The 27,987-nt window shown below is 38.2% G+C and overlaps 1 protein-coding gene across 6 annotated transcripts in view; it reads right to left on the reverse strand.

Moving 5' to 3' along the window:
• Positions 1–16,124: 16,124 nt before the first annotated feature.
• Positions 16,125–27,987, reverse strand: part of PROX1 (prospero homeobox 1) — a 53,491-nt gene continuing 41,628 nt past the window's right edge. For 5 of the 6 annotated variants that reach the window (XM_059938138.1, XM_059938146.1, XM_059938165.1 and 2 more), the window contains one exon: positions 16,125–21,762. In XM_059938138.1, the coding sequence (XP_059794121.1) occupies positions 21,574–21,762 (189 nt within the window). In that variant the 3' untranslated portion in view covers positions 16,125–21,573. The remainder of the gene's footprint in view (positions 21,763–27,987) is intronic. The other variant, XM_059938126.1, reaches the window with a different exon arrangement.

Below are 27,987 nucleotides of genomic sequence, written 5' to 3' on the forward strand. Positions count from 1 at the left end.
GTAATATCCTAAGGGGTCTTATCTGCCATGCTAAGGGGATTGGCTATAATCCTGAAGTGAAAGGGAGCCCCAGATTAGTCTTAATCTGGGAAATACCAGGGAGGTGATAGAGAAAGATTGATTGCTTATAACAGTAGTGTGGAGGATGGCCATGAGATTGGAAGAAAAAGGACCAGCACAAAAGAAGCATTCATGATAGCAGGAGTGGAGAACGGTAAGGAAGTAACCAGGGACAGAGCCTAAGGGGTGTTAAGAGCCACGCTAAGGAGTTTGAACTTTATTCTGGAGCAATGGTAAAACTCCAGATTTTGAATAGGGGGACAGATTAATACTTTAGAAAAATCACTCTGGATAGAGTACAAAAGAATGAATTCATGTTGGGGTGGAAAAACTGGAGGTAAAAATGCCAATCCTGATATTGTTTACTTCTTGCCATTGTAGAAGCAGAGATCAGAGTTGAGACCTGTGTCTAGAGAGAAGAGAATGGATTTGACTGACATGAGGAATGTGAATTGACAGCCAAATAATGGTTGATTACACGTGGGAATTGAGAGAAGAAAGATGGAATGACTTCCGGGTTCTCGGTTTGGGCCAGCAGGTGGGTGGGTGATGACACCAATTACCTGGGAGAAGACGATTTTGCGGGAAGGATGTCATAAGCTGGGATGGAGCAGATCAATCAAGTGTGGCTCTTTTTTTCTCTCTCCTTAAATATAAATCACTTTTATCTGTCGGGTGAAGCGAAAATAAAATACAAACCGAACAGCTGAGTGTTTTTCCTCCTCCAGTGTAATAGAGCATCCTCGCCATCACAACATCTTCTCCTGGAAACATCCTCTCTTTGGCTCCCTGACTCCAGAACTACAGTCTTCTCTCAGGCTTTCAAATGCTCCCTATTTTCTCCAAACTCAGGACCTACTTCTCTCCCCCACTAGAGTATAGCCTCCGTCAGGATTAGAACCACGTCTGCTTTACTCATAGCTGTTTCAGCGAAGCCTAGGACAAATGTTTATGGAAGGGATGAAAAAGAAGGATGGCCTGAAGCTTAGCATGGCTGTGACCTCAGAGGTGCTCTGCCCCCGGAGTGAAATGACTCTTCTCCGACAACGCTCAGCAGTTGTTTGAGAAGTTACGGGACTAATTCCCAGACAGCAGCTTAGCTGCAGGCCATGTGGGGGGGCCACTGCACAGAGTTCAGGCAAAACTATAGCCTCAAGACCTTCAGGATGCACCAATTCAAGTTCTGAGTTGGGGAAGCCACACTTGCTGCAGGATCACTCTGGGCAGCAATCAGCAGGAGGCTTACGATTTTACTACAAGATGAGGGGGCACACACAACTGAAGTGCTTTCCTTTGGGGACGTTTGCCACCTTGTAGACCATGAGCTCCCTGGGGGTAGCCTGGTCTTGTCCAAGACCTCCCTTGGACCATGCTGAGTGCTGGGCACATCAGATGCGCTCAATATGTGTTAAATAAGCAAATGTATACATGAAGACAGAGCTACTTATCTGCATCTTATCATGTTTTTTTAAAGTAAAATTTCTTCTTTTAAAAATTGTTTTAAAATTATAAAGGCAATAAAGCTTGTAAACATTCAAATAATAAAAAGATTATACAATGAAAAATTAAAGATACTCAATTTTTCTCTCTAATCCCAAGTATCTCTCTTTTATCTATCATTCATCTATATCTATTGTATCTATCTATCTAATCATCTACCTATGCATCTACCTATGCATCTATCTATGTATCTATCTATGTATCTATCTATCATCTATCTATCATCTATCTATCTATCTATCTATCTATCTATCTATCTATCTATCTATCTGTCTATCTATCTAATCTGTCTTTCTCTGGTGCAAATTGGTCCAGAACATTCAGAATCAAGCAGTAACTAAGACATTTTCTTTTATAATGTGCCCCAGAGCCCATCCAGCAGAGCTGGCTGGACATCTAAACTTGATTACCTGAGGGAACTCTCTCTCTCCCTTGAGGTTGATCAAAGGCTTATCCAGTAAGATTGAGGATGGGCCTTGGGTCTTCAGTCAATTATGCTTCTGTACCCGGTGCTTCCTGCTTATAACGCTAAAGGCTACTAAGGCAAGTGGGTCTGATGGGGCATCTCTGCCACTATGACAAGCTTGGTTGCAGACATCTTTGCTTCTGCCATCGGCACTGTATGCTTAGCACTCTGTCCTCCACAGGCACCTATGTAGCAATTCCACTCATCCTTTCACTTCAGGGAAGTGACTTTCTCACCTCCTCACCCAAACCCTAATTTCCCATCTCCTCCGAGTCACCAGGGCATGGAGTTGTTCTACATCCCTCTCTTCCCCTCGAGACACAAATGCCTCCATCCTTTTTTTCTCAAAGATAGTGCTATCAACCCATAGATCTGATGGTTAAAGGCACGTAAAGTCCCCTGGAATGAGTGAGCCAAATTCAAGAACATAAAGACCAGACTATCCTTAAAGGGAAAGGAAGAGAATTCTATTCCTCCTTCTCCTCCTCCTCCTTCTTCATTTCCCTTAAAGACGGGTACACAAGAAAGGCATCAATTAAGTTCTCAATTACTCATTCTATTAAATACTTAAATAAATATAATTTAAAGTATAAGTGGGATTATATGATTTACTGTATTTCATCAAGTCTAAGCTGCATCAATTGTAAGGCATGCCATAATTTTATGTTTTACAAAGAAGAGAAAAATACCACCTATTACAATTATTAGACACTGTTGATTGCATGATACCTCACAATGTCAGAAGTGTTGAAATGTGAATGAAATGATTTTTAGAATCAACAGAATATAGTACTACATTATTCTGCTCCTAGACATTTTTAGTTAGTAATTTGTCTTGGAGATTTTTCTGTATTGATATATAAAGATCTAGCTCATTAGAAAGAAATCACTCTATAATATCCCATATAAGGATATAAAATAATTTATTTTAAAAAAATTAAAATAATTTATTCAATCATTCATCTACCGAGAGATTTTATTTTTTGCAGTTGAAAACAGGGCTTTAATGAAGATTCTTGTACTTTCAATGTATTTTGTGAACATTTCCAGTTCTTAGATGTAGAATTACTAGGTCATATTAAATTTTGACAATTACTGTCAATTTGTCCCTAAAAATGCTATTTATAATGTTGCAATAATGTCTGAGAGTGCCCATTTCCCCATGCACTTGTCCAAACTGGATGATATCAATATTTTTCATTTTTCTAATCAAATTGACAAAAATGGTATTATTTTTAAATTTGTATTTCTCTGATTGCTGGAGAAGTTAAGCATATTTTCAGATATTCATTAGCCTCTTTCATTTCTTCTCTGGTATTCTGACAATTCGTGTCCTTTGACTATTTTACCATTGAGTGGCACAATTTTTTAATTGATTTATAGATGCTTTTATAGTAAGGCTAATAGTCTATATGTATCTACTATGTATTTTCTCCATATTTATTTTCTCTTTTTCCATGATTTTTTGGTTATTATTCCAGAGATGTAATTTTTAAATTTCTTTTATTGAATGAAAGTCTTTAAATTCTACAATTTTCAAAAGTTTCACATACATGATTTCATAGAAACCCATAATAACCCCTTTTTTTAATCCCCTATCCCTTTATTGCCCCTCCCTCTTCTCTCTCACCACTGGTAACCACTAGTTCGTTCTCTGTATCTGTGAGTCTGCTTCTTTTTTTGTTATATTCACTAGTTTGTTGTATTTTTTAGATTCTACATATGATATCATACAGTATTTGTCTTTCTCTGTCTGACTGATTTCACTTCACATAATGCCCTCCAAGTCCTTCCATGTTGCTGCAAATGGCAAAATTTCATTCTTTTTTACGGCTGAGTGATATATATATACATACATACATATATATGTATGTATATATATATATGTGCTTTTTATGTAGCCATATCTTTTATTTTACTTCTTTATGGCTTCTGGGTTTTGTGTTGCTTAAAATATCTTCCAAACTGTAAGATGGTAAAATTAGTTTTCCAGAATGTTCATGCATGTGTTATGTGTGTGTGTGCATGTGTTTGTGCACATGCCTATGTGTGTGAATATATATTTTCAAACTTTTGTCTATCAATAATTTATTTTTACATATGTTGTGAGATGGGACTCTAACTTTGTTTTATCCATATCATTAGCAAATTATCCCAATGCTATTTGTTGAATAGTTTATTTTTTCCTCCTGATTGAAAGTAATCTTTACGAGAGACCAAATTCCTATGTTTCCTATATATCTGTTTCAGGATTTTCTAATCTGCTTCCTTGAACTATTGTTTTCAATCCTTGTGTTAATAACATAGTATTTAATTACAGTAACTTTAAATTTTGTTTCTGTATCTATTGGGGCAAGCCATAGAAAAGATAGGTAGAAATATGCATTAATTTTTGAAATATTATTGAGTGTCCTCTATGTCCTGGGCTCTGTGGTAAGTCCTTGAGTGTATCTAACAACCGTACTAAACCTTAATATAATTTTAATAGTTTTTAAAATTGATTCTTTTTTTTTTTTCCAACACTTTCTCGGCTTTCTTTTTTGCTAGCATTTCCTTTTTGAGGTGAACTTTAAAATTGTTTATTAAGTTCCATTAACAGTCCTCTAAATTTGATTGGGACTGCATTAGCTTATAGAGTAAATTGATTGCATTAATTTATAAAGTTATTGAGCAAATTAGACAAAATAAAAAATTTATGAATTTGGATCTTTCTATTCAAAAAGTTACCTTACCTTCATGTGCCTCAGTTTCCTTTTTTTATAAATTAGGCTAATAGTATAAATACCTCATAAAATTTCTGAGATTGAAGAAATCATCTAGATAATTCCTGCCACATTATAAGAACATAATAAATGTTAGTTACTGTTATCATCATTATTATTGTTATCATTATTGTCTGACTGAATTTTTTTAGGTCTTCTTTATGTCTTTACAGTACCATTTTTAGCCTTATTCCTAATATTTTATAGGTTTAGTGTTACTTTATTTCCATTTTTTTGTTCTAGTTGTTTATTGTTTAACATATAGAAACATAAATTGAAATATATGTTAATTGGCCACATATTTATTGAGTGTCCTCTATGGTCTCTTCCCATTCCTTCCTCCAGTCTAGCTCTGGTGATATTGGGAATTACCAAAAGTGGAGAAACAGAGGCCAGATTCAGGGGTTACTGTATGACTTCCTCTCAAGGCTGATGGGTTATCACTCGAAAATCAAACGTAAATACATTTTCAATGCTCAGTTGTTCATATCAATCTTCCCTCTGGCCAGATCGTGTACACTGGAGAATTGATTGTATTGCATATGGAAGTCATTATTGCTGTCAGAACCTTTGAAGACTGGCTTATACAAAATACACATTTGACCATCTACTTTGCATATAGCCATTTATCTAAAGGGTAGGAGGCAAGTTTGCTTTGAGACACCTGGGGGAACTCGGGATGCCCAAGAAGAGGATATAGTTTGGGGGATTCCAGCCATTCCCAGAATGCTAGGAGAGGAAGTGGCTAAGGGTTACATAATCTACTACAATTTTTACATGTGATAATTTCAAACAAGAGATAGTGTTGGAACTCTAGGTAGAACATAGCAGCTGAGGCTGTATGAGTCTGAAAGAATATTACCTCTCCTTGGAACAAACTATCCAGGATATTTATCATTTCATTTACTCGGTAACCAAGTTACATCATTAATAATATCAACAGAATACAATGGCCTCTATGGTGTGTAGATTAAAAATCTCCCCAAAGGTCTCCACATGGAGATTTTTTTGTTGGCAGTGTCCAGGTCTAGAAAGCACAACTACAAGTTTACTTATATATTTGCATTTTTCAAATGTCAGTGGAACTCACTCAGTTTACACTCAGATCATTTAAAAGTGAACATTGCTATTCTGAACATTGTTTAACCTTTCCTTTTCTCTATTCATTCTTATCAGGATGGTATCCCCTCAAGTGTCATTGGCCTGATTCCACTATGTCAAATGTATGCAGCAGAGAAAGGGGATACACCAGCAGCTGGAGGAGCTGAGCGGAAGGAAGGAGACTAAAATGTATTAATCCCATTTTAAGCAACAGGCACTGTGTTAAATGCTTTCAGATATAATACCACATTTAATCCTCATGGCTATCTTGCAAGGAGAGCATTGTTATGATTATTTTCACATAGGAAGAAACTGAGGCTCAGAGAAATTAAGATTTGAGCCAGGGTCTATTTAACTCCAAAACCCTTGGGTCAGAAGTGCCAGTTCATTCTCAGTTCCAGTTAGAACTACTAGACTTAGGCCAGGTCTCCAGGAATTCTTAAGACAAGACTTGTGTAATATTGAAGCCAAAGAGGAGTTTAAACGAGTTGGAGCTTTCCGTTTAGCAGTGTGTTTCTTTATCGGCAAAATATTCTATCAAGCTCTCCCCTGATGGGCAAATCAAAAAATTTCCAACAGAATGAGGACGTAAAGTCATCATGGGAATGCTGCTCTCTTGCTCTTTCCGCTTCAAAATCTACTTCTTGGAACCAGGTCATGGACTTGTAGGACTTTCCATCTACAAGTTTGCTTAGTGTGTTAAGATCAGATGAACAGGGCTGAGGAAGCTGTAGGCAGACAGAATTAGTGATAATTCTTTCCCACAATACTGCACTCCATTCTTCTAACATACCTCAAGTGCATGCCCTCGGCCAAAACAGATCTGGCAAGAGGGAGATTAACAATGATGACAAAAATAGTCTCTGACTTGATAAAACAAACATCAACTGGGGCAGGGGACAAGAGCTGTCCATAACCAAACTTGGGATCTGATATGCTCTTCATTAGGACAGGATTGCACCATCTTAAGTATTTCACCTCATGCTAACTCTGAAGTTAGACCTTCTACCACTGCCCTTGAACTTAGTCAATATTTGCAAACTGTGGGGGACAAAAGAGGATACAGATCAGCAAGAAGGGTAAAAGTAAAATATTCTGGAATCACTTTTTTGGTTTTCTGTAAGCTCATAGTTTCCTATTTGTTGATGTTTCAGAACTGAACTTCAGAAATGAGGTTACTAGGGTAGATGTCTTGTGTGATATTGTGTACATTGTGGGGTAGGAGGTGGTGGCGGCAGTGGTGATGGTGGTGTTAAATTTTCATTGAATAAAATGTGGCTTTGTCTGGGTCTGGGCTCCCTAATTTCCTCTCAAGATAAAGATGAGCTCATTTGAACCTATCCGTCTTTAGATCAGTAAACACTCTGCATGGGTCAGATTCCAGCCCTAGACCCCGGGCTCCTGCATTTCGGGAGCCCATTGATTTTCCCTTTCCTGAGGCTTTAGGGTGAGAGGTCAGGGCAGGTGGGGATGTGGGTGGCCTGTATTTCCTCTACCTTCCTGCTCTGCCTCCATACCCGCTCTGCCCTAGTCTCCATTTCCCGGAAGTGTAAGCATCACATCTCACTAAGTCCAGAGCAAGTTTTGATGTCTGAATGGGCATTGTTTACCATCCTCTCTGTTGCCCTATTTTGCCCTGTACCCAGACTTATAGGATGATTTTTTGCCATCTGTTTCATAAGTTAATATCTTTTCTGATCACTCACCCTAAACTCTGGTCTTCCTAAATAAAGTTCCCCTGTCTCTTTCCTTACTTCTTCCTCATACGTGGTAGGGAACTGCAAACCCATTATCACACGGATCCAAGCAAAACACAGCATATGCTTTGGGTGTATTTGACGCCTGCCTCCCATCTATAACACCCACACCTACATACCACCTGGAGATGGCTCATTTTGAGGACAGTGCAGAGCTCACTCCTGTGTGTGTACCCTGCTTGTTTCCTTTTCCAGATGCTCAATTAGGGTGGATCTGGGCTGCTAAGTTGAAGGAAAAAAAGAAAAAAGAAAAAGGAATAAGCCACCAATGGTGCATTACCATGTCAATAACCACCCTGTGGGGACAATCATGGCTCCCACTCCCCAAGGTTACCAGTACATCTTCCTACCTGACTTTCTCCTCCTCCTACTGTTTAGGAGCACATTCCATACCAGGCACTTCACACAACACATCTCTTTTACTCCTCAGTTTGAGAGGTAGGTGTTATTTTATGAAAGAAAGAATGGTGATTCAAAAAGACTAAAAACCTAACAAGTCATGGATTAAGCTTCAGAGGCAGGTCCATCTAGCTCTGTGCCTCCTACTTTCTTCAGGAGTCCGTGACACCTGAGGCCAGCTGGGCAGTGCAGACTGCCCACTGGAGAGCAAGACAAGACAGGGGATGCATCCATCCAGGGCAGGACCTTGATTCCCCTCTGAAGTGAAGGGCGCACTTTCCCTCTTTGCTTTTGTCTTGGTATGTAGGCCCCTTACAAACAAAAGTTGTGCTTGCTCACTAAAAAAAACTCCAACATTACAGAAATGTATAAAGTAAATGTGACAATTACCCCCTCACCTAAATGCTTCCTTGCCCATTTCTAGTCCTCAAAAGTAGCATTTACTGTGGTGGTGGTGTGTGTATGTGTGTGTGTGCCCATACACAAGCGTGCATGAGCTTTGTAGATATAGATAGATATATCAGCTGAAAAAAAATACCAAAGTGGAGTCATGTTATATGACATACTCTTACATTTATTTGTAAAACTCAAGAACGTATTGTGGAAACTTTCCATTTCACTACATAGCTACCGCTCATCCTCAGATTTTTAGTGGCTGCATAATATTCCATAGGCCATGGAATCAAAATATAAATCTTACAACTGAAAGCACAAATAAAGCTTTGGAAAAGCCAGATATAATTTTTGTGTGGCTGTGATGACATATTAGGGAAACAGGTATTCTTGGGGTCAGTTCTACCCAAGTTAAGTTCAGCTGAAAGAGGCATAAAGTAACACAATTCATTTTAACAATTCAGCTTGTGATGGATATTTAGTTTGTCTACCATTTTCTATTATTACATACAATCCTGCAATGCACATTTCTGAACATGTCACATAAAATTTAGACATTTTAACTGAGGTCCTCCCAGCTGCAAACCAGTATCTGTGACTTGTCCTCATTCAGTCATGGGCAAGCACTGCTTCTAGAAGGGATTCATGGAGCAAATGCAGAGAACAAAGAATCAAGGTTTTGACTTTTGAATTTTAAAATAGGGTTTTAAAACTCAGTGTTGAGACAATAGTCTTGAAAGTTAAGGCTTTTAATTTTCCAGAGCCTAACTTTTTTTGTGATAGAAAAGAGTGTTTTTAGTCTCAAAAGTTAAGTCAAAGGAATCAAGGCATAAAGCTTCATCCTCAACAAAGAACAGAGTGATAACAGATGAGGAGCCAGCCTGGCCCACCTTCACTGGTTGGAAGAAGTTTTCCTAGTCTAGGGGACAAAATGGCTAAGATAAGAGGGATTTAATCAGACCCTTTCCCTACAAAGGGGTCCTGCAACTTCTGTCCTGGGCTGAGCCTGGGGTTTGGGTGGAGGTGACAGAACAGCCAAGTACGTTTGGAGTGTAGAAGAAGGGATTTGTATCTATGTGCTGCCTTGCACCTAGAATATAGTAGCCATGAAGAAATGCCCTGGGCCAACATACTGTGGCTCCATAGGGTAGAGACTATATGAGTGCCAGGGGCAGAGAGCATAGACCTCAGAGTGACTTGAGAAAAGAGTCCAACATCCCTGTTTCCAGAGCCCTGACGGAAATATAATGGGGAAGAAAGTGAGCCAGTGAAGGCCTGAAGATGCCTTAGTGGAAAGTGGTATGAACCCTGCAGGCCAGAAGCCCAATGCAGTAATAGCCATGTTAGCAAACAAAGGCTGGTGGCCTGATGATGCCTTGGAATCAGAAGTCTCAGGACTCCTTGCTCAAGGATCAGAGGACCTGGCACTATTAAACATCAGCCAACAACCAGAAGCCTCCTTCTCCTTGCTAATACCCAAGAGCTTAGATGCCATCCTAAGGGAAAGCAGCAGAAAGGGATGGAACTTCGTCTGAAAAGGTTGAGCACATCTGAAAGTGACTAGATTATTTTCTACCATCAGACAAAAAAGGAGCTTGAGGAAGAGATTAAGTTGAGTTATAGAAAAAAAAAAAAATCACACAGTTAGGTTAGTTTTAACCTAACTGAATATGTGCTTTTGTGATTCCTGTCTGCTTATGCATTCAGTTATTCCCATAAGGTTGATTGCTAGATGTGGAGCTGATGAGGCAAAAACATGTACGTTTAAAAAAATTAAGGATATTGCCACATCCCTTTCCAAAGTTCTAAGCAATGGCAACTCTCGTAAGCTTCACCAGATGGCCTGGGGTCAGTGCTGGCCAAGTCAATACTTCTTTAGAGCCTGGTATCTTATCCTTTCCTCTCATAATATAAACAAATAGGCTCTAATTTTAAGTCAATATTCCAGAAAATGAAAAAGTCATGATTCCTTTTATGTAGAAGAAATAGCCTATCTTTAATTAGCATTACTTCTCTGGATTTCTTTTCCTTTTTTTATTCTTTTTAAAAAAAAATTATTGAGGGAAATCCTTAAAGCTCTACTAGATGAATCTGACTTTTTTAAAGACTCGGAGTTCCAAAAAGACATATTAAAATGAGACACGGCCTCTGAATTAGGCAACCTGGCAAACTAAAGTGGCTGAAAGAGCAAAGGCTACTTGGCCCTAGTAAAAGAAAAAATTAGCTGACAGCCCCAATAAGATATATTTGTTTCCATTGTCATTAGAAGGTAGAAAAAACAAATCAGCATATCAGTAAACTTTTTCCTGTTTTTCACCCAGAAAATCAGTAAATCTGGGTCTTCCTTCATCTCAGTTTCATTACAAGCCCTGCTTGTTTATAGTATAGTATAGTATTTTAATTTTACTATACTGGTGGATTGGAATTTACTTAGGATTTTTGCAATTGTATTAATAAATGTGGACTTCATAAAAAAAATTGGGATATATATATATGTATATATGTAGGTGTCTGAGCTGTTTATCCAATATTTTTAAATATTGAATAAAATTCACCCATAAACCTATGAGGCCGGGTGCCTTTGGAGGAGAGGAGATTGTATTTGTTTTTGTATTGTTTTTGGACAGTTTTTTTCAATTTCTTTTAGGATCTCGGTTCTATTAAAATTTTTTACCTCTAGTGTAAATTTTGATACCTTCATTTTGCTTAGAGATGCATCCACTTCACTGAGATTTTTCACATATCTAACCATAATGTTGATTCTACAAATTCTTGGATATCGAGTGGGGAAAATATATAAATAATACTCAGTTGGTAATCTATATATTATTCCTAATTTTTTCTAGAACGCAGATACCCATACTCAGATGCACATGCCCACGCCATGCTTGGGTGCATGATCATTAACTTTCCTCTGTGTCAGACTTCAAGACTCTCTTGCTCACTGTCAGTTGCTGAGCAGTGAACAGGGATTTAGAGAAAATGTTTCTTCTGGTTACCAACAATTTTCATGTTGTGAATAATTGGAAATAGGACTATTGATTTTTGAAATTATTTCCCAACAGGTCAAGGGTAACAACAATGACAAGAAATCCATAGCTCCGATTTTCATGGTCTAGAGCTACTCACACCAAGGAATTTCCAATACCGGCAAAGCACAGAGTACTGTTTGCACAAGCACTGGGGAAAACCCAGTGCTTTCTCCACTGGCGGATTTATTTGCAGAGACACAGGCATTTTTTCCAGGGTGGCTGCCAAGCTATCTCCTGAGCCTGTCTAGCTGGCACCTGGGCCACCCATCAGGGGGCTTTGCAAATAATACCCTCCCCTTTGCCAGGGTAGAGGCAGCCTTTGTGATTGTTTCAGCTTACTGTGCCACCTTAATCTTTCTAAGCTGCTCCACTCCTATTCTGGGGCCTACCCAAGCATGGCTGCCTGCAGGTGGGGCTACAGCAGCTATAGGCCTGAGGCTGAGGGCAAGGGCCCCAGGAAACAGGAGGCATGGGAAGAAACTTTCAGTTCCTGGAGAACGGTCTGTGTTCTTCAAAATTTGAATGTCCTGGGAAGCTGCCATGGATCTGGGTGTAGTTCTTAGATCGCAATTTGAAACAATATGGCAAGATGACAAAAGCCACCGGCTGTGGGAGAAGAAAGGGAACTAGTGGTGATTCGGCAAAAAACCCATGTGTCAGGCAGGCTCTGTGCTGTTTCTATAGTATAAAAATAATCTCTTTTTTTGAAGGTTTGCTAGAACTCACAGAAAGTACTGTTTTAATTTTCACATTCATCCTTAAAGATCTCTCACTCTACCCAATGAGTATTGTGTTGTTGTTTAGCAGAGCACTCCTTTCTTTATTTTGTTTTACCTTTTTAAAAAATGTTTATTGTTATATTGTAAAATATACATAAAATAAAATTTATGTTTTTAGCCATTCTTAAGTGTACAATTCAGTGGCAATAAGTACATTCACATGGTTCTGCAACCATCACCATTATCCACCTCTGGAACTTTTTCATCTTCCCCATTTAAAACCCCATACCCCTTAAACAATAGCTGCCCATTCCCTTCTCTTACCCCCTGGCAACCACCATCCTATTTTCTGACTCTTTGAATTTGACTGCTTTTAGAACCTCATATAAGTGGAATCACACAGCATTTGTCTTTTTGTGACTGGCCTATTGCACTTAGCATGATGTCCTCAAGATGCTTCCATGTTACAGCTTCTGTCAGAATTTTCTTCCTTTTTAAGGCTGAATAATATTCCATTGTATGTATATACCACATTTTTTTAATCAATTCATCTGTAAGTGGAAGATTGGGTTGATCCCACGTTTATTATTTTGGTTTTTTTGTTTGTTTTTTCATTGATTGACTTTATCAGTAAGCATATATTTTTTAAACCTTTATTTTATATTGGAGTATAGTTGATTAACAATGTTGTGTCAGCTTCATGTGTACAGCAAAGTGATTCAGTTATACATATACATGTATCTATTCTTTTTCAAATTCTTTTCCCAATTCTTTTTCCATTTCAATACAGAATATTGAGCAGTGTTCCCTGTGCTATACAGTAGGTCCTTGTTGGTTATCTATTTTAAATATAGCAGTGTGTACATGTCAATCTCAAACTCCCAATCTATCCCTCCTCCCCACCCTTCCCCTCTGGTAACCATAAGTTCGTGTAACTCCCTTCTTTAAATGAAAGTTTGACAGAACTTACTTATTGAATTTAATACTCACATTCATACTTAGAGATTTGTTCTATTATACCTGGTGAGATCATTGTTATTTTAAACAGAGAACACCCTTTTTAAAAAATGAACATTTTATTGCACCCCAATATAAAGATAAAGCTCCTTTGGTTAAAGGAGGTCCCAATTTGGTGGCCCCTGAGATAATACACATTACCCTAGAGATCTCGGGAACAAAAGTCACTGAGTTATATTCTCTTTAAAATTTCTTTAGCACTAGTTATTTTCCTCTCTAACCAGAAAAATAAACCAATGTCCAGTGGAGAAGGGTCCCTCCTTCTGAATGATTTTGGAGACATTTGGAAGGACTCTATGACCATGGGCAGGAAACAAGTCCTGCAGAGAGAAAAGAAGGACGCCTTGACAGATGACACTGCATTCAGGCAAGGTGTAGCCATGAGTGATACTGCTCAAAGGACCTGGCCTTGTGTTTGGTGGGGAAGGCCTCCAGCCCCTAATCACTCAGGTGTCCTTGGCCCTAATATGAAAATGTAAAATGCACCATGTATTTTTTAATGCCTATACCACTGGAAGAGAAACACACTAAGTCAGTGATTTCTTCATGTTACCTTTAGTAGATGCCTCAGTCCCCATGAACAGAGGAAAGGCTGGGGCCACACGAGAGCATTAAATGCTTGGCAGGGGGCAGAGGCACTTACTGAAGGGAGAATAGATCGTGAACAGAGAGAAAAAGATCCAAAGTCACACTTGGCCAACTTCAGAATTTTGCCCTTGTCTTGCCCTGCAACTTAAATTCCCTTTCTTATGAGAAGCAAAAACATTTTAACTAACTTTTTTTTTCTTTTGGTATGTAGAAATCCTTAGGAGAAAGTCAACATGGTGGTTGCACTGATTCTAAGAATCCTTTAGCCTTTTATAATTCTTTTGAGTCTCCTGGACATTCAAGGGTTAAGTGTCATGCCCTGGGGTCCCAGGGAGGCCACGTAAAGATTTTTAGAAATGGATTGATTGGAGGAAGGTCTTCTGACACCCAAAGCAGTACTCTCTTTATTTTCCTTTAGTTAGAAAGGTTACCCTTTAGGTTTTTTCCTCCACAGTCTTGACCCTCCCTCCAAAGGGTTATATTGCTTGTGGGGCGTGGGGGAATGTGTGGCACCATTTATCTCTTTAGTAATCTTTCACCATTTTGCTTAGATATCATATCAGCTGTTTTCTAAAATTGTATGAGCTCTTTTCCTTTATAAATACCTCCCTTGTATTTTATGCCTTCAGGAGTGTTCATAGACCCCAGAACTTGGTAACACACAGTAAATATTTGATGTTTTCCTATGACTTGTATTCAGGGACATCTATCCCTCACCTTAGCATGTGTGAGTAAATTAATTGTAAAAATGTGATGATCTTTAGCTGTTAGTCTTTAAGAAAAACTTGTAAATCATTTATGATGATAAATGGAGGTACCGATGAATAAAATTAACCTTTTCTTTACTATTAGTTGGTGAAACTTATACCTTCAAGTATAGCAAGGATACTGCCAGGCATCAAGACAGACATATGTGGAAAAAGTTTTGTGATCAGAATTCAGATCAATGTTAAGAAGGATGGTACATATTATTCTGGACTAGTGCCGTCAGATAATTAGAGTCACAAAAGCAATGATTTGAAACTAACATTTTAAATAAACCTCCTCTCAGAAAACATTACCACCTGCTGTAACTTCTTAGTGATTTAGTCTCTACCTGGATTATCCAATCTGATTTAAAGCAGATTGGTGTTAAATAAGTATCAGAAGATGGAAGTCATTACATTACCACAAATGCCTTCTCCCTTTCAAGAGCAGGTAGAAGGGAGTTGGGGGGAATTCCCTTTTTTCTCCAATCAGGGAATAAATATTTTGGCCTCGAGGGACACAGGCATGCCCTTTTGCACAATTTAGTTAGGAAGACTGGAATTTAAGTTTGTGCCATTGATAGAAAAAGAGCTGAAAGTGGAAAAGTACTGTTAGCACTTAATAGTTTCGAGATTGCATTGGTTCTAAGCACCCTCATGACAACAGAGTCAAAATACCAAGTTTTCATCATTGAGGGGAAAAGCAAATGAAGGCATCTGAGAGATGAAGACTCACTGAACAATAATATGGTGGATGGAAAGGGAGGTGCAGCTGTGAATGACATTTAATAGGGTCAATGAGTTCTGCTGATTCTTCATGCTCCTGATTTGAAGATAAAGGAGACATGATTTTAAACCAAAGCAAAAGAGAGAAAGAAAAATTTCAAAAGCCATACAACCAATGTTCTTAGTATGAAACATGCTGCCAGTCATGTCTAAAGGAACACTTTAGAAAGGTTTTGAATTTACATTAGGACTTAGTTCTGAGTTCAACCAAGTAGAAACAGCACAAGCTCTCACTCCCCATATCTCAAATAATATATTTACCATTCTGTGATTTGGGGGAACATCCTTCCTTGTTCTTCAAATCATGAGACATTAGCAATCGTTGAACTGAATTTAGCTCACAACATTGTTTTGAACCAAAATGTTTGTCGTTTTTAAATTTTGAGGGCTAAAATTAAATCTGTGAGAAGAGTTTTCAGACAGAAATCTAGCCATTTACTACAAACATCTGAAATAAAAAAGATCATTTCTAGGAGTTGCATGCATTGATCCTAGGTTTGTATCAACATAATTAAGAATTGCAATAAAAAGAAAACTCCAGGGAATTCCCTGGCAGTTCAGTGGTTAGGACTCTACGCTTTCACTGCCGAGGGCACGGGTTCAATCCCTGGTTGGGGAACTAAGATCCTGCAAGCTGCATGGCCAAAAATAAATAAATAAATAAAATAAAGTGCCAAGTGTGGGGAGAGGAAGGAAAACTCCATCACTGATATTACAGTCACAACTAGCCTGCTGTCCTACAACTGGACACAGGTCCAAAAATTAAATGTCACATGTTTAAAAAAAGTCAAACGGCACTGAGCTTGTAATGTATATTTTATTTTGCACAAGCTTGCATATATACTGCACATACATTCAGTTTAAGAGAAGATGGAAGGCACACAAGGCAATTGGACTACTGTATCCTTTAAGTGGTACAAAGCAAAAGGTAAAAGTTTGGAGAGTATACAAAAGCTTAAACACACAAAGTAAAACCCCCTTCCCACCCTTCCCCCCACAACTATTTTTTTTTTCCTGTTTTAAAATTTAGTAGCTGCCAAACTAAATTTTTTACTTTTACTTTAAAATCAATTGTCTACTGCACCTTTTTATTTACTTTTTAATATGGACAGGGAGTCTCATTTTTTTTTAATCATATCAATTAATATTACAGTACATCCTTGGTAATACAAAATTGTACACCTTCATCAAATAAATTAGGATAAATTAAACCAATAAATTATGCAAAGTCTTCAGAACAATAGACAACAACAAAAATCCACAATTGAAATTGCCTCTAGCTAAAAAAAAAAATCAAAAATTGACTTTATCAGTTCAGTTATTGTACTATATTCAAATCAAAGGGTCTTTATTACAAAAAAAAAGAGCTTAATAATGCTATTTACAACATATTGCTAAATAATATAAAGGCAGTGTTTTGTCACGGTTTATACTATATACATATGAGAAATGGCTGGGACAATATTGGGGGAAGCCAGGACCTTTGATTTTTCTGGGTATTGCTGAGACCAACCCCAAATACATTTGCTTTTCTAATTCTAATTTTGAAGTGGTAATATACAATTTTAAACTGCTTTTCCCACCTATGGAGAATATTCGAATATTTTAAAAATAAAGAATGAAGCCATTTTCACAGAAGAGGGCCAGTCTGTTTGCCTTTTCTGTTCATGTCTGTGCATTTTCGGGGGTGTCAGGTTTGAGAGAGGGCTCAGTTGAAAAGACTCAAAGTCCAGATGCTTCCAGATTCCATTATATTCTTAGAAGGATGATTATAAGAAGATGCAAAGGTTAAATACCAGTTTTGATCCCAGCTCTGAATATGAGCATTTTAGCTTTAGTCTTATGGATGGTTTACAACCAACAGATCTACAGAAAACAAAACTGCATTTCCTTCAACATCACATGTAAGTGCAATACAGTAACTGCTTACTCATAGAAACCAGTTACGTTCTTTTAAGGGGAGCTTTTCGAAAACAATGCTTCTTGTAATTTGCAAACACAGAGTTTGTACCAGAACGAAACATTTGTACTATTCACACCAATGAAGATTCTATAATATACATGGCAAAGAGATTCTGCTCTGTCCTCACATGTACACTGCTTCTTTCAGGGGAGTCTGTAAACCACTTTTTCTTTGATGAATTTATGATTGCTTCTGGGGGGACATCTTATTTTTAAAGCCCCCAAATTTTTAGCTTTATGACTTAATATTAACCTGTATGTGTATGCATGTATGTGTGTTGGGGGGGGGAGGGAGGTTACGTACTAAATGTCTTCATGTACATAGAAAAGAAATTTCATAAATTTACAGAAACTGCATTACCCTTGCCCTTGACATCTGATGAAAGAGACTGTTATCTTTTAAAAGTAGAGAGCAGGATTTTCAAGAATGCTTTCAACTGTCTATACAGTCACTGAAGTGTTCCTAATAAATTCAACAGATGTTGTGAGAATGTAGTTATTTATTAAAATCTCATGTCTTACGTAACAACAGCCATGAGGTTAAATATTTACATTGCTTTATAAAAGTTCCCCTCTTGCTTTAGTGTTTTTGTTTTGCTTTTTTTTTGTTGTTTTTAAAATTTTTAAAAATGATATTCACCCACATCCCTAGCACAGCAACAAAGATTCTGCAAACATAAAACACTTTAATGAAATAATACTTGGAGGCACAAAGCAAACTTCAGGAATATGTGGGTGAACATTTCCTTAAATAATTACTACATTCTACCATCTTCCACGTTGTTTTACCATTTAAAGTGAAATGTCCTCATTAAACAGCCAGAGATACAGTAAGAATTAAATGTTTTGTTGTTGCAAATAGAACATTCTTTTCACAAAACATAACAAATGCCTAAAATAGGTCCTTAAATCTAGATAGGAAAAGGTAAGCTTTCCACTTCACACGCATATATATATGTATATTTTTACATGTGTGTATATGTGTGTATGTGTTTTTATGTTCACACATCTGCACACACATATATAGCACATGGTATGAAATATTGCTTCTATACTACTTTTCATTAGGCTAAGAAAACACAAGATTTGCACCACAGTTACAAAAAATTGGCCTCTACAAGAATTTTCAAAACTCGAATGCTGCTCAAACAATTGAGGAAAAAATAATTTGCGGTATCAAACTGTTCTAAAAATTCTCTTCTTCAAAAACGTATTCTCCTGCTTTGTTTTAAAAAGACACAAAATATGCATAGCTATCAACGTTATGTCAAACAGCCAGAAAAAAAATCTAGTGTTTATTGCAGCTGTAGTAATTGGAAATAAAGTCAAAAAGATGAAATCGAAAGCCACAGAAGGCACAAGAACAATTGTACTTGTGGGAAAAAACTGGGATTTTGAAGGATTTTTAAAAATCCCCCCGCTGGTGCATTTAGGTCTAGGCACAGACTATAACCTCAAGTGTAGATGCAAAAATAATTTAGGGTTAGCAGAAAATAAGTGGAAATGTGGTATTTCAACATGGACTTTAGACTTTGTTTCCCTGTGTAAACTGTCCCTAGTCCTTCACCCTCCCACCAGAGAAAGTGAACTTTCTCCCAAGTCGCCAATTTTCACTTGGTGAGAGTTGAGCTAAGATTGGAAAGATGGTGACTTAAAGAAAACTTGTTAAATAGGAGTTTTGAGAGATAGGTTTTTGTCATTTTCCAGTGCACTGGGAGGCACAAGATTTTATGATGGTGAAAGAGAAAAGAATCACCTAAAAGCAAAATGATTGAGTTCTGTTTCCAGGACAGTGAGGTGAGTTTTTCCTCACGCTGCAATTTCTACTCTGAAACAATTTCTATGCCTCAGTGAACATTGAGAGGATATTATTGTAGATAAGTGCATCAACATTTGGTTGTGAACACACATTTTTGCTTAATTTGTCTATTTCAATTAGAAAGGCAGGGGAGAATAATACTAAAAATTCAAATACCTCTGGAATCAATACTGAATTTGCCCCAGATCAGGAAGATACTAGCAATCTATCTTTATAGGTGAAGACATTACGGTTTTGCCTTTTATCTTGCAAATGGCAACACAATGGTGATGTGAATTACATGGAAGAGCAAAGACCCAGTTCTATACTGATGTGAACAATGAATGTCATACTCTTGGGCGTGAAGCAAGGCGAAAGAGCGTGACCACAAGTTGAGATTGCTTCCCTACTTTGTGCTGATTTGATTTTTTTTTTTTTTTTTTGGTTTTCATTTTATTCCAATGTGATGATTATCCGAACACTTCTTTTTTTTTTTTTTTCCCAAACAAGCCAGAACAAGAACAAATTGGCTCTGATGGCTCTGTGTAGGAGCCTGCGAGCTGGGCCATGTGTTTGGCTGTGGGTGCAGAGCAAGGCCCAGGGTGTTCCCGCCCGGGCCACTGCACTCTGTCCACACCGCAAGAGGCCGTGTCTCCTGAATGACGCAGGCATCATAGGACCACGCCGTTTAACTTAAAGTCAGCAGGTTTTAAGGCTTTGTGCTGACAATAATTGCCTTCATACATTCCTGTCCATCAGCAGAATTTATAAATGATGTTAAATTACAGCGATTGGGTCACCTAGTTACATGGGTCAACCTGCAGTCTCCAAAGTCAAATGTAATTTTTATAAAAATCAAAGAAAAAATGATATTTATGTTGTATACGATCTAAATACCAGGTTTGTTTTTTTTTTTTTTTTTTTTTACTTTGTCACTTTAGGAGATGTAGATCAAGTTACCAAAGGGGAGGGAGGGTTCTGGAAAACACTATTAGAAAAAAAAAGGAATTCTTACTGCATCTGCACACAAAACCCATCTAAGAAAACAAGTGTGAATGCCATACGGCTTTTTAAAAGCAAGTATGGGACTTTGTACACCTTTGAAAAACTGGAAAAAAAAATAAAGAAAATGAAAAAAGAGGAGAACCATTGAAGAAAGCATGAAATAGCAGCTAGCTTTCTTATGTGTGCTGAAATTGTGTCTTTTGGGTTAACTCCCAAACTCTCCTATTCTATACACTCTTCACGTTTTGGTCAATTACTAGCTTCTGAATTAGAAGAGACTGTATCAATTTCTTTAAAACGCTGTACCTAAAATGAAGAAACACTTAAAAATTAGACTGTCACCACTTTGAATATCCATCAGGGTAGAGTGGAAATGTATAGGAAAATAGGTCATTCTCATATGTACTCCTCTCAGGAGGGGAAGATCGCATCAGCTAGCAGCTGTTAACAAACTTATAGTGTAGGCAGGAATTTTATGGTCAAGTTGGGATGTCCTTTATTCCTTACCATAGAAAGGAATTCGGAAAATAGTGTTTTTTGGAAAAAAAAGTGTTAAATATTAAACAGAAATGATAATTCTTTTAAACCACATAAACAAAGTTGAGCAAAGAATAAATTTGAAACTTATGTGCCTTTTAGTATCTGAAGCAAGATAAATAGAAAATGATAACACGTTATAGGGGTTTTTCTGTATGAAGAATGATACTCACTTATTACCAAGAAGAACCTATTGCAAAATTTCGAGAGGTGACTAGAAATCACATGAATTTCCAGTCTCATTTTGAAAGAGTCAGTTTTGTACAAAACTGCTTTGCCTCCAAAGAAAATGGTACTAGCTTGTGGTGTTTGCCATTTCTCTTAGGAAAGACTTGACGGTTAGTGATTATGTTTCTTTTTAAAATTTGGCCTTTTGGGGTACTTTTGAAAAGTGAGTTGTTCATCTGCCACCGGCATTATTTTTAAATGTGTGATAAAAAGCGACTTACTGAGTTCAAACCAAACAAAATATTTAAGTTTATCAAGTGGTTTCATTGAGCTTTCCGACCTTCTCAGCAGTAAAAACAAGAGACACATCACTAACTACAGAGTAGTGTTGTGTCACGGGTCTCCCTCCGCCAACCGCCATGCGCAATAAACCATCAATCCAGCAGAAGCATCTTTTAAAAATGCCCTTCCTTGCTAATATAGACTTTACACACGTCAACATTCTTTTTCCCTGAAAATTAACCCTATTTTAAGTCTCCAAATGTTAAGGGCCTTGGGCAAAAGTAAACTAAAGGCGGAAGGAAAAGAACCATCCCCTTGCAATGGAAAACAGAAGAAAATGAGAGAAAGATGATGAGGAGGAATTACCAGCTGATTTTGTAACACATCCATGCCTCCCATACACATATATATGAAATCAAAATCTAGACACGGATAACTTGGACATCCAAAGGGGACTGCTACTATTCATACATTCGAAAAGAGTTGTTGAAATTTCTACTCATGAAGCAGCTCTTGTAGGCAGTTTGGGGATTTGAAAATCTCAGGGACTTCACTATCCAGCTTGCAGATGACCTTGTATATAGCCTTCTTCCAGGAAGGATCAACATCTTTGCCTGCGATAATGGCATTGAAAAACTCCCGTAATGTGATCTGCGCAACTTCCAGGAATCTCTCTGGAACCTGCTGATACAAGGAGACAATGGCATTAATAAAGTTTTCAGTTTCAAGTCTCCAGTTCTTCAAAGGAAATTGAGCTAAGTTCTTTCTTTCAGAAAGGGGCTTACATGACACCTGCATTTTCTAAAAATGGCCGGCCTCTATTCTCTTATGTAAAGTCGTTATATATAGTAGCATTGTAATGTGGGGTTGACAGCTTTATAGAGTTTTAGAAAAAGACTTGTGCAAAGGATACATGCAGAACTACTGAAAAACTGGGATCCCATTGTGAATATCTGAGTAGAAAAAAGGGGACATACCTCTGGGATTCCTCATTTCATTAAATAGGTGTATTCCAGAAGCAAGTCTCCACCTAATCGTTCAGAATTTGAATCATATTTCCATTATGAAAACAAAATGTGTTCTCAAAAGTAGAATAATAATTGGCCTTTGATATAAACTAAACTAAACCCACACTATAGATGAAGATAGCGAAAATCTTAGTTTCCTGCTTGTATCAGAGGATTGTTGACTCAGATGTTAAATTGTATATTAAAATAATCTGCACTATAAAGTGCAGGCATACCTTGTTTTATTGCGCTTTGCTTCGCTTTATTGTGCTTCATAGATAGTGCGTTTTTTACAAATTGCAGGTTTGTGGCAGCCCTGTGTGGAGCAAGTCTATCGGCGCCATTTTTCCAACAGTGTCTGCTCACTTCATGTCTCTGTGTCACGTTTTGGTAATTCTCGAAATATTTCAAACTTTTTCATTAATATTATATTTGTCATGGTTATATGTGATCAGTGCTCTTTGATGTTACTATTGCGAAAAGATGCAACTCAAGGCTCAGATAATGCTTAGCATTTTTAGCAATTAAGTATTTTTAATTAAGGTATGTACTTTTTAAGACAAAATGCTATTGCACACTTGATAGACTACAATATAGTATAAACATAACTTTTATATGCACTGGAAAATCAAAAAATTTTATGACTCGCCTTATTGCGACATTTGCTTTATTGCGGTAGTCTGGAATGGAACCTGCAATATCTCTGAGGTATGCCTGTCCTCTATGTACAAAAAAAAGAGTAAGATAATGATATTAACACTGAGTCCCAAAATACAAAATTTGTACTGAATCTTAAAATCCTACATTGAAAAATACTTTACCTTGAGATTAGAATTGCTCCATGAGAGAGTGATTTATGCAGCTGATAGCAATAATAAAACCCCACATTTTTGGACTGCTTATTATGTGTCAGGCACTGTGTTATGTACTGAGTGTGAATTATGTCATTCAGTTCCCCCAACATCTCTGTGATTATTAACCCCATTTTACAGTGAGAAAATGGAGGCTCAGAGAAATTAAGGGAATTGTTCAAAGTCATTGTACTCTAAGATAAACATTCTTCAAGTATTCTTTTCAGAATCCCTATCTGTTAATCCTTTTCTCCCAGAGCAGTGAGTATATATGTGGGTATTTTGTGTGTGTGTTTATTAATTGTTTATTAATAGTTGTTTATTTAATAGTCTAACCTCTTGTCTAGGGAAAGGAATAGCTATTGATGTACTTATTCAGTATTCTTTGTAAGTTACATGGTAAAGCATGGCCTGTCTTTCCCCACAACAAGGAAATGTATTCACAGAATCATTCCATGTACTCATAATTTTCCAAATACACACTGACACTCTGTAGATTTCTTTTAGTGGGGTACTTATACATTAATAATGTTTTATTTTTACAGTTAAGTGCAGACATATGAGAAGTAAAATGCACTGCAGTTATATGTGTAGACAGATCTGTCTACACATATACAAGAGGTATATATTTTCATCTTGGTTCACACTTACCCCTCACCAAAGTAAAAGGGAGGGATTGTCATTTTGAACACATTTGATCCCTTTCTCCACACCTTTTCTCAATTTGTGCAGTGGACCTTTTTATAATGATAGTAACTGTTAAAGAAAACGAAAAAGATACCAGACATCCCTGTCTTATATATTTGGAGTTGGACAAAGAAGTTCAGTGCATCCCATGGCAAGTCACTTGTCCTTTGAAGGAAACCTAATAACACCCCACAAAAAAAGGGCCCCCATCTGGGGCTGATCAGAATCTAGAAAAAGTGAAAAGCTTGAGAAGCCCCTCCCAAAGATATTGGCTAGTTTCTTAGGACACAGTCCCCACCACTGCCTGGAAAATCATGGAAACATCACCTTGTCCCCCATGGATGTGCAAACTCATATACCCCAAAGGCCATTCCCTGCTGAGAATTCATCTGCATTTTCAACTGAACTTTGATGATTTTCTCCCCAACCTCCTACATGTACATGAGTATTTGTGGGATGGGAAGGGCCTGGAAGAGCAATCACCCCTCCTAGTCACCTTATACTAAATAAAAAGTCATTAAGCAGCCTTTTTGAGTACTCCTCCCTCTTTCCCAAAGATGATCCTTTTATCAAGTGGGCATTATTGAGAGAGGGATTCTGGCTGGAGAACAGTTATGCAGTTATGCAGTGCAACTACCCGCTCTAACTACTAGGTTCGGGAGCTGTTAGCCAAATGCTACAGAAACATCATCAGAGTGGTCTTCCTGGCCATTGGCAACAGATCCACGATGCAGATCTATGTTCCTTGAATACTCGGGGATGCGGCCTGGCCTGGCGGAGAGCTATAGGGACAGAGGGTACGGCAGCAACTCCAGATGAAGTCCCACCCACTCCAAGGACCCCCAAGAGATCTGGAGAGCCAGGGGCCAAGGGAGCAGGGCTGATGTTTAAGACAGTCAGAGGAGGGAGGTGCATCTAGAATAGCATCAGCCCTGGAGGAGGGAAGAAGCGTAGTTCTAGGGTTTGCCTGAGAGAACAACTCAAAGTAATTTCTTTGGGGGTGCGTGCAGCCTCCATCCTGTTATTCCTTATCATTCGCCATGCTGGTTACTGGTTTTTAGTGGGTCTTACCCTGTTTTAAACATTCATTTCTTTTGGCAGTAATCTTGGGTTATCCTTTAACATCTTTTGTATTTGTGTCCTGATGTTATTTAACTTTTCACCTATTTATATCTAGTTGTAATGAATTTATCATAAGATGTCTTTAGAGAAGAAGTCCTGGCTTCTATTCTGTGTATCCCTCACAATGCTTCACAGAGTTCTTTCGCATCATCTTTGATAAACAGCTCATAATGAGACCCTGCCTTCTGCTTTGTTCTACACTGCTCTAGAGTCACACTTATCTTCTCCCTAAATACTTATATAAAAAAAGGAATTTTAAAGTAAGGATAGAAAACAGAATTTAAAGACTTGAAATAGATCTCAGAACTCATTTTATAGATGGAGAAACAGATTCTATGAGATGAAGAAATTATGAGATGAAGAGACTCATGTGAAATAACTTATCCAGGTGTCTTTGCATTAAACCATGCTGGCTCCTTTTTAATGCAATTTCCTACTTATAAGAGGCATCAAAACCTTGACAAGTTGTGGATCTGTGGTTTAGAAAAACCACGGAAGAGCTAGTAACTTCAAAATAAGTGCAAATGACACAAAAGATTCCCAAGAGGAGACTATGGTTATTGGTTTATGTTTGGGAAGGGATGAATTCTTTGCAAATGGTTTGCTAATTTCTTGCTTACTTTGAGGCAATATTCATGCAATGGATTGGGCTAGGTAAAAGAAAGTTATAATGAGACCCTCTAGTACTAGAGCAATTAATCTTTTTTGGTGGCTCCAGAGAGGTAAATTGATGGGTAGCAACTGATCTGAGTGCCAAGGAATTCCATCCACAGGTAGAACTATCACCCATGAAAAAGAGACCCTTACCTCTCTGCCAGAAGTTTCCCCAACTGCATTTAACAGAGTAAGGGGCGGGGGAGTCCTTTCTGATGTTTTTTTTTTGGGTATCTTAGAATTCAGGGTTATGAGAACGGTGTTGCCCATATTTTTTCAGTACCTCTTCACACCTAATGGATTTCCAATCACTAATAAACATCTGCAGAAAATCCCTTAGTGACAAGTAATCCCTTATCTAGGTTTCTTTTAATAGAACCCAACAATCTGCAGAATGAACCCTAGAGTATCTCCTCAGCATCAGGTGGCAACAGTCAATCAAGTCCCTGGAATGCAAGACAATGCAGGCCACTGGGAGGGGGAGGGAAGGCCATGCCTTTGGACATGCCACAGGGGAAAAACAAAAGGCTTCCAAAGTCTCTGGCTGGGACTCTGAGGCTATTGTGGGAGCTGCAGTGCTGAGTGTTCTTCAGGAGAGGAGAGTGGAAACTTTGCTTTGATAAAAGGCGTCCCAATATAGGAACCTCACCCCAAATGGTCTTGCCTCTCCTTGACTTGATATTTGGAGGAGAATAGAACTGCGGGGAGGTACTTGAATGCACTCATACATTTCAAGGGGGTTGGCTATCAGCATCCACCCATTTCATCATAATTGTTTGCACTTGAGTCTCCTCAGAGCACATGAGGGCCCTGTGGGCTTAGATGAAACGGGAGAAACGGGAGGATGTTTTCAAGTCTGTCAGCCCGTGCCTGAGTTGCCCATTTGTGCGCACAGGCGCGCGCACACACAGGCGCGCGCACACACGGTGTGTTGGGTGGGTGGTTGTTTTGCTGTTCTTTTTTTTTTTTTTTTTTAATCAGAATGAGTGGCAAAGACACATTTTCCCCCCGTCTTCCTCCTCCTCTTCCCAGTTGCTTTACCTTCAAGGATGATTTGTTTTATTAAACTGACTGTCCCTAGCCTCTGCAGTACATAATAAAAGCCTGACATAGCAGGCTGCCTGCCTTCTGTGTCCTGCAGACACTCATCATAAGTGTCAGGACATACCAAGGTTAGCGGTCACTGGAAGTGTGCTCACTGGCCCAAACCTTGCCAAACGCTCTTGGCAGCTGAATGAATGTCACAGAGAATAGAAGGGGAATTACAAAGGTTAAAAAGAAGACAGCCTCTCCTATTTTCTGGAGATAGAGAAGCTGATTTTTCACACCTCTGAAACATCCATAGGCTCGTCCATCGGCCTCTTGCAGGGGACCTAAACCCTGCCCCTTTCACAGCTCTCCGTGGATGCCTTTCCATCCTCCATCCCCTTTAAAAACTGGTCCACTGGCCTAATTTCATCAGTGGAATGATCTTTGCTGAAATGGACAGAAAACAAACCAGGCATTGACCTCTCTCCCTGGCCCCTCCCCAATAACCAATGGCTCAAATGGCTTATCAAGCTAATCAATCAGTAGATTACGATCTTATCAAGAGAGATCATCTTTTAGGTTCATATTTTAAACTATTTTTTTTTTTTCAAACTTCAGTGGGGAAATGGAAAAGGAAACATATATATGGGCAGAAGTGGCTAACTGATGGGAAAGTAAAATCCTGGCTAGTATTCTGGTGAATTAGTTTGCGTGTGTGGGTTTTCTTTCTTCATCCTCCTCCATTTAAAAAAAAAAATACTATAAAAGGGCAATAAAATGCTGACTGTAAGAAGACCATGTCAAGGAGAAAAGGGTACTGGTATTTTGGATACTCTTCACTGCTCGCCTTGGAGAGAGAGTTATTCTTGTCACAAACCCTTTTGTCTGCATCTGCTGACTGCTTGCCTGTAGCCAGCAGCATACTTTAACTGTTTTGTCACCTCCTAACATCACATGCATCAGCTGTTGGGCTTTTGTTACGGGTATTGTAGAACTAATCCGCTGTGGCTGGTCTACTGTGCAGTAAATAAAACAGAAACGGGCTTCTCAGACAATTCTGCATGAATATTTCAGATGGCTTTTACAACTCCGATTCACAAAATCAAATAAATAAATAACCCCCACAGTCCCCCCCAGCCTCTACCCACACAGAAACAAAACCCCTCAAACTAGACCCAGATGCCTCCAACTCAACTGCATTGAAGGCACTGACTTGAGCCTTCAAGCAATTGTTTGAGTGAAGTTGAAAGAATAGCGATCTCTAAACTTCAACACTGTGGTGTTTGTATTTATTATTAGAGTTAAACACGTCTGATTCCGAAAACTGGGTAAGAGGCTTTGAAAATCTCGAGAGCTACTTTTCTCCTTGGGCTTTCTAAAAAAAAGATGTAATGCCATCAGTAGTATATAGTTAAAGTTGCCCTATCAAACCGCTTTTATTGTTTCCATCTGCATTTTCTTCCCTTCCACTCATCTGAAAGGGGTCAAAGGAAGATGCTTGTGCATCTAATTCATCCTAAGAGCCTTTCCAAAATGTTTAACCTGTACTGGAGCACGAA

Source organism: Balaenoptera ricei, chromosome 1, assembly GCF_028023285.1.
Source record: "Balaenoptera ricei isolate mBalRic1 chromosome 1, mBalRic1.hap2, whole genome shotgun sequence".
Taxonomy (NCBI): domain Eukaryota; kingdom Metazoa; phylum Chordata; class Mammalia; order Artiodactyla; family Balaenopteridae; genus Balaenoptera; species Balaenoptera ricei.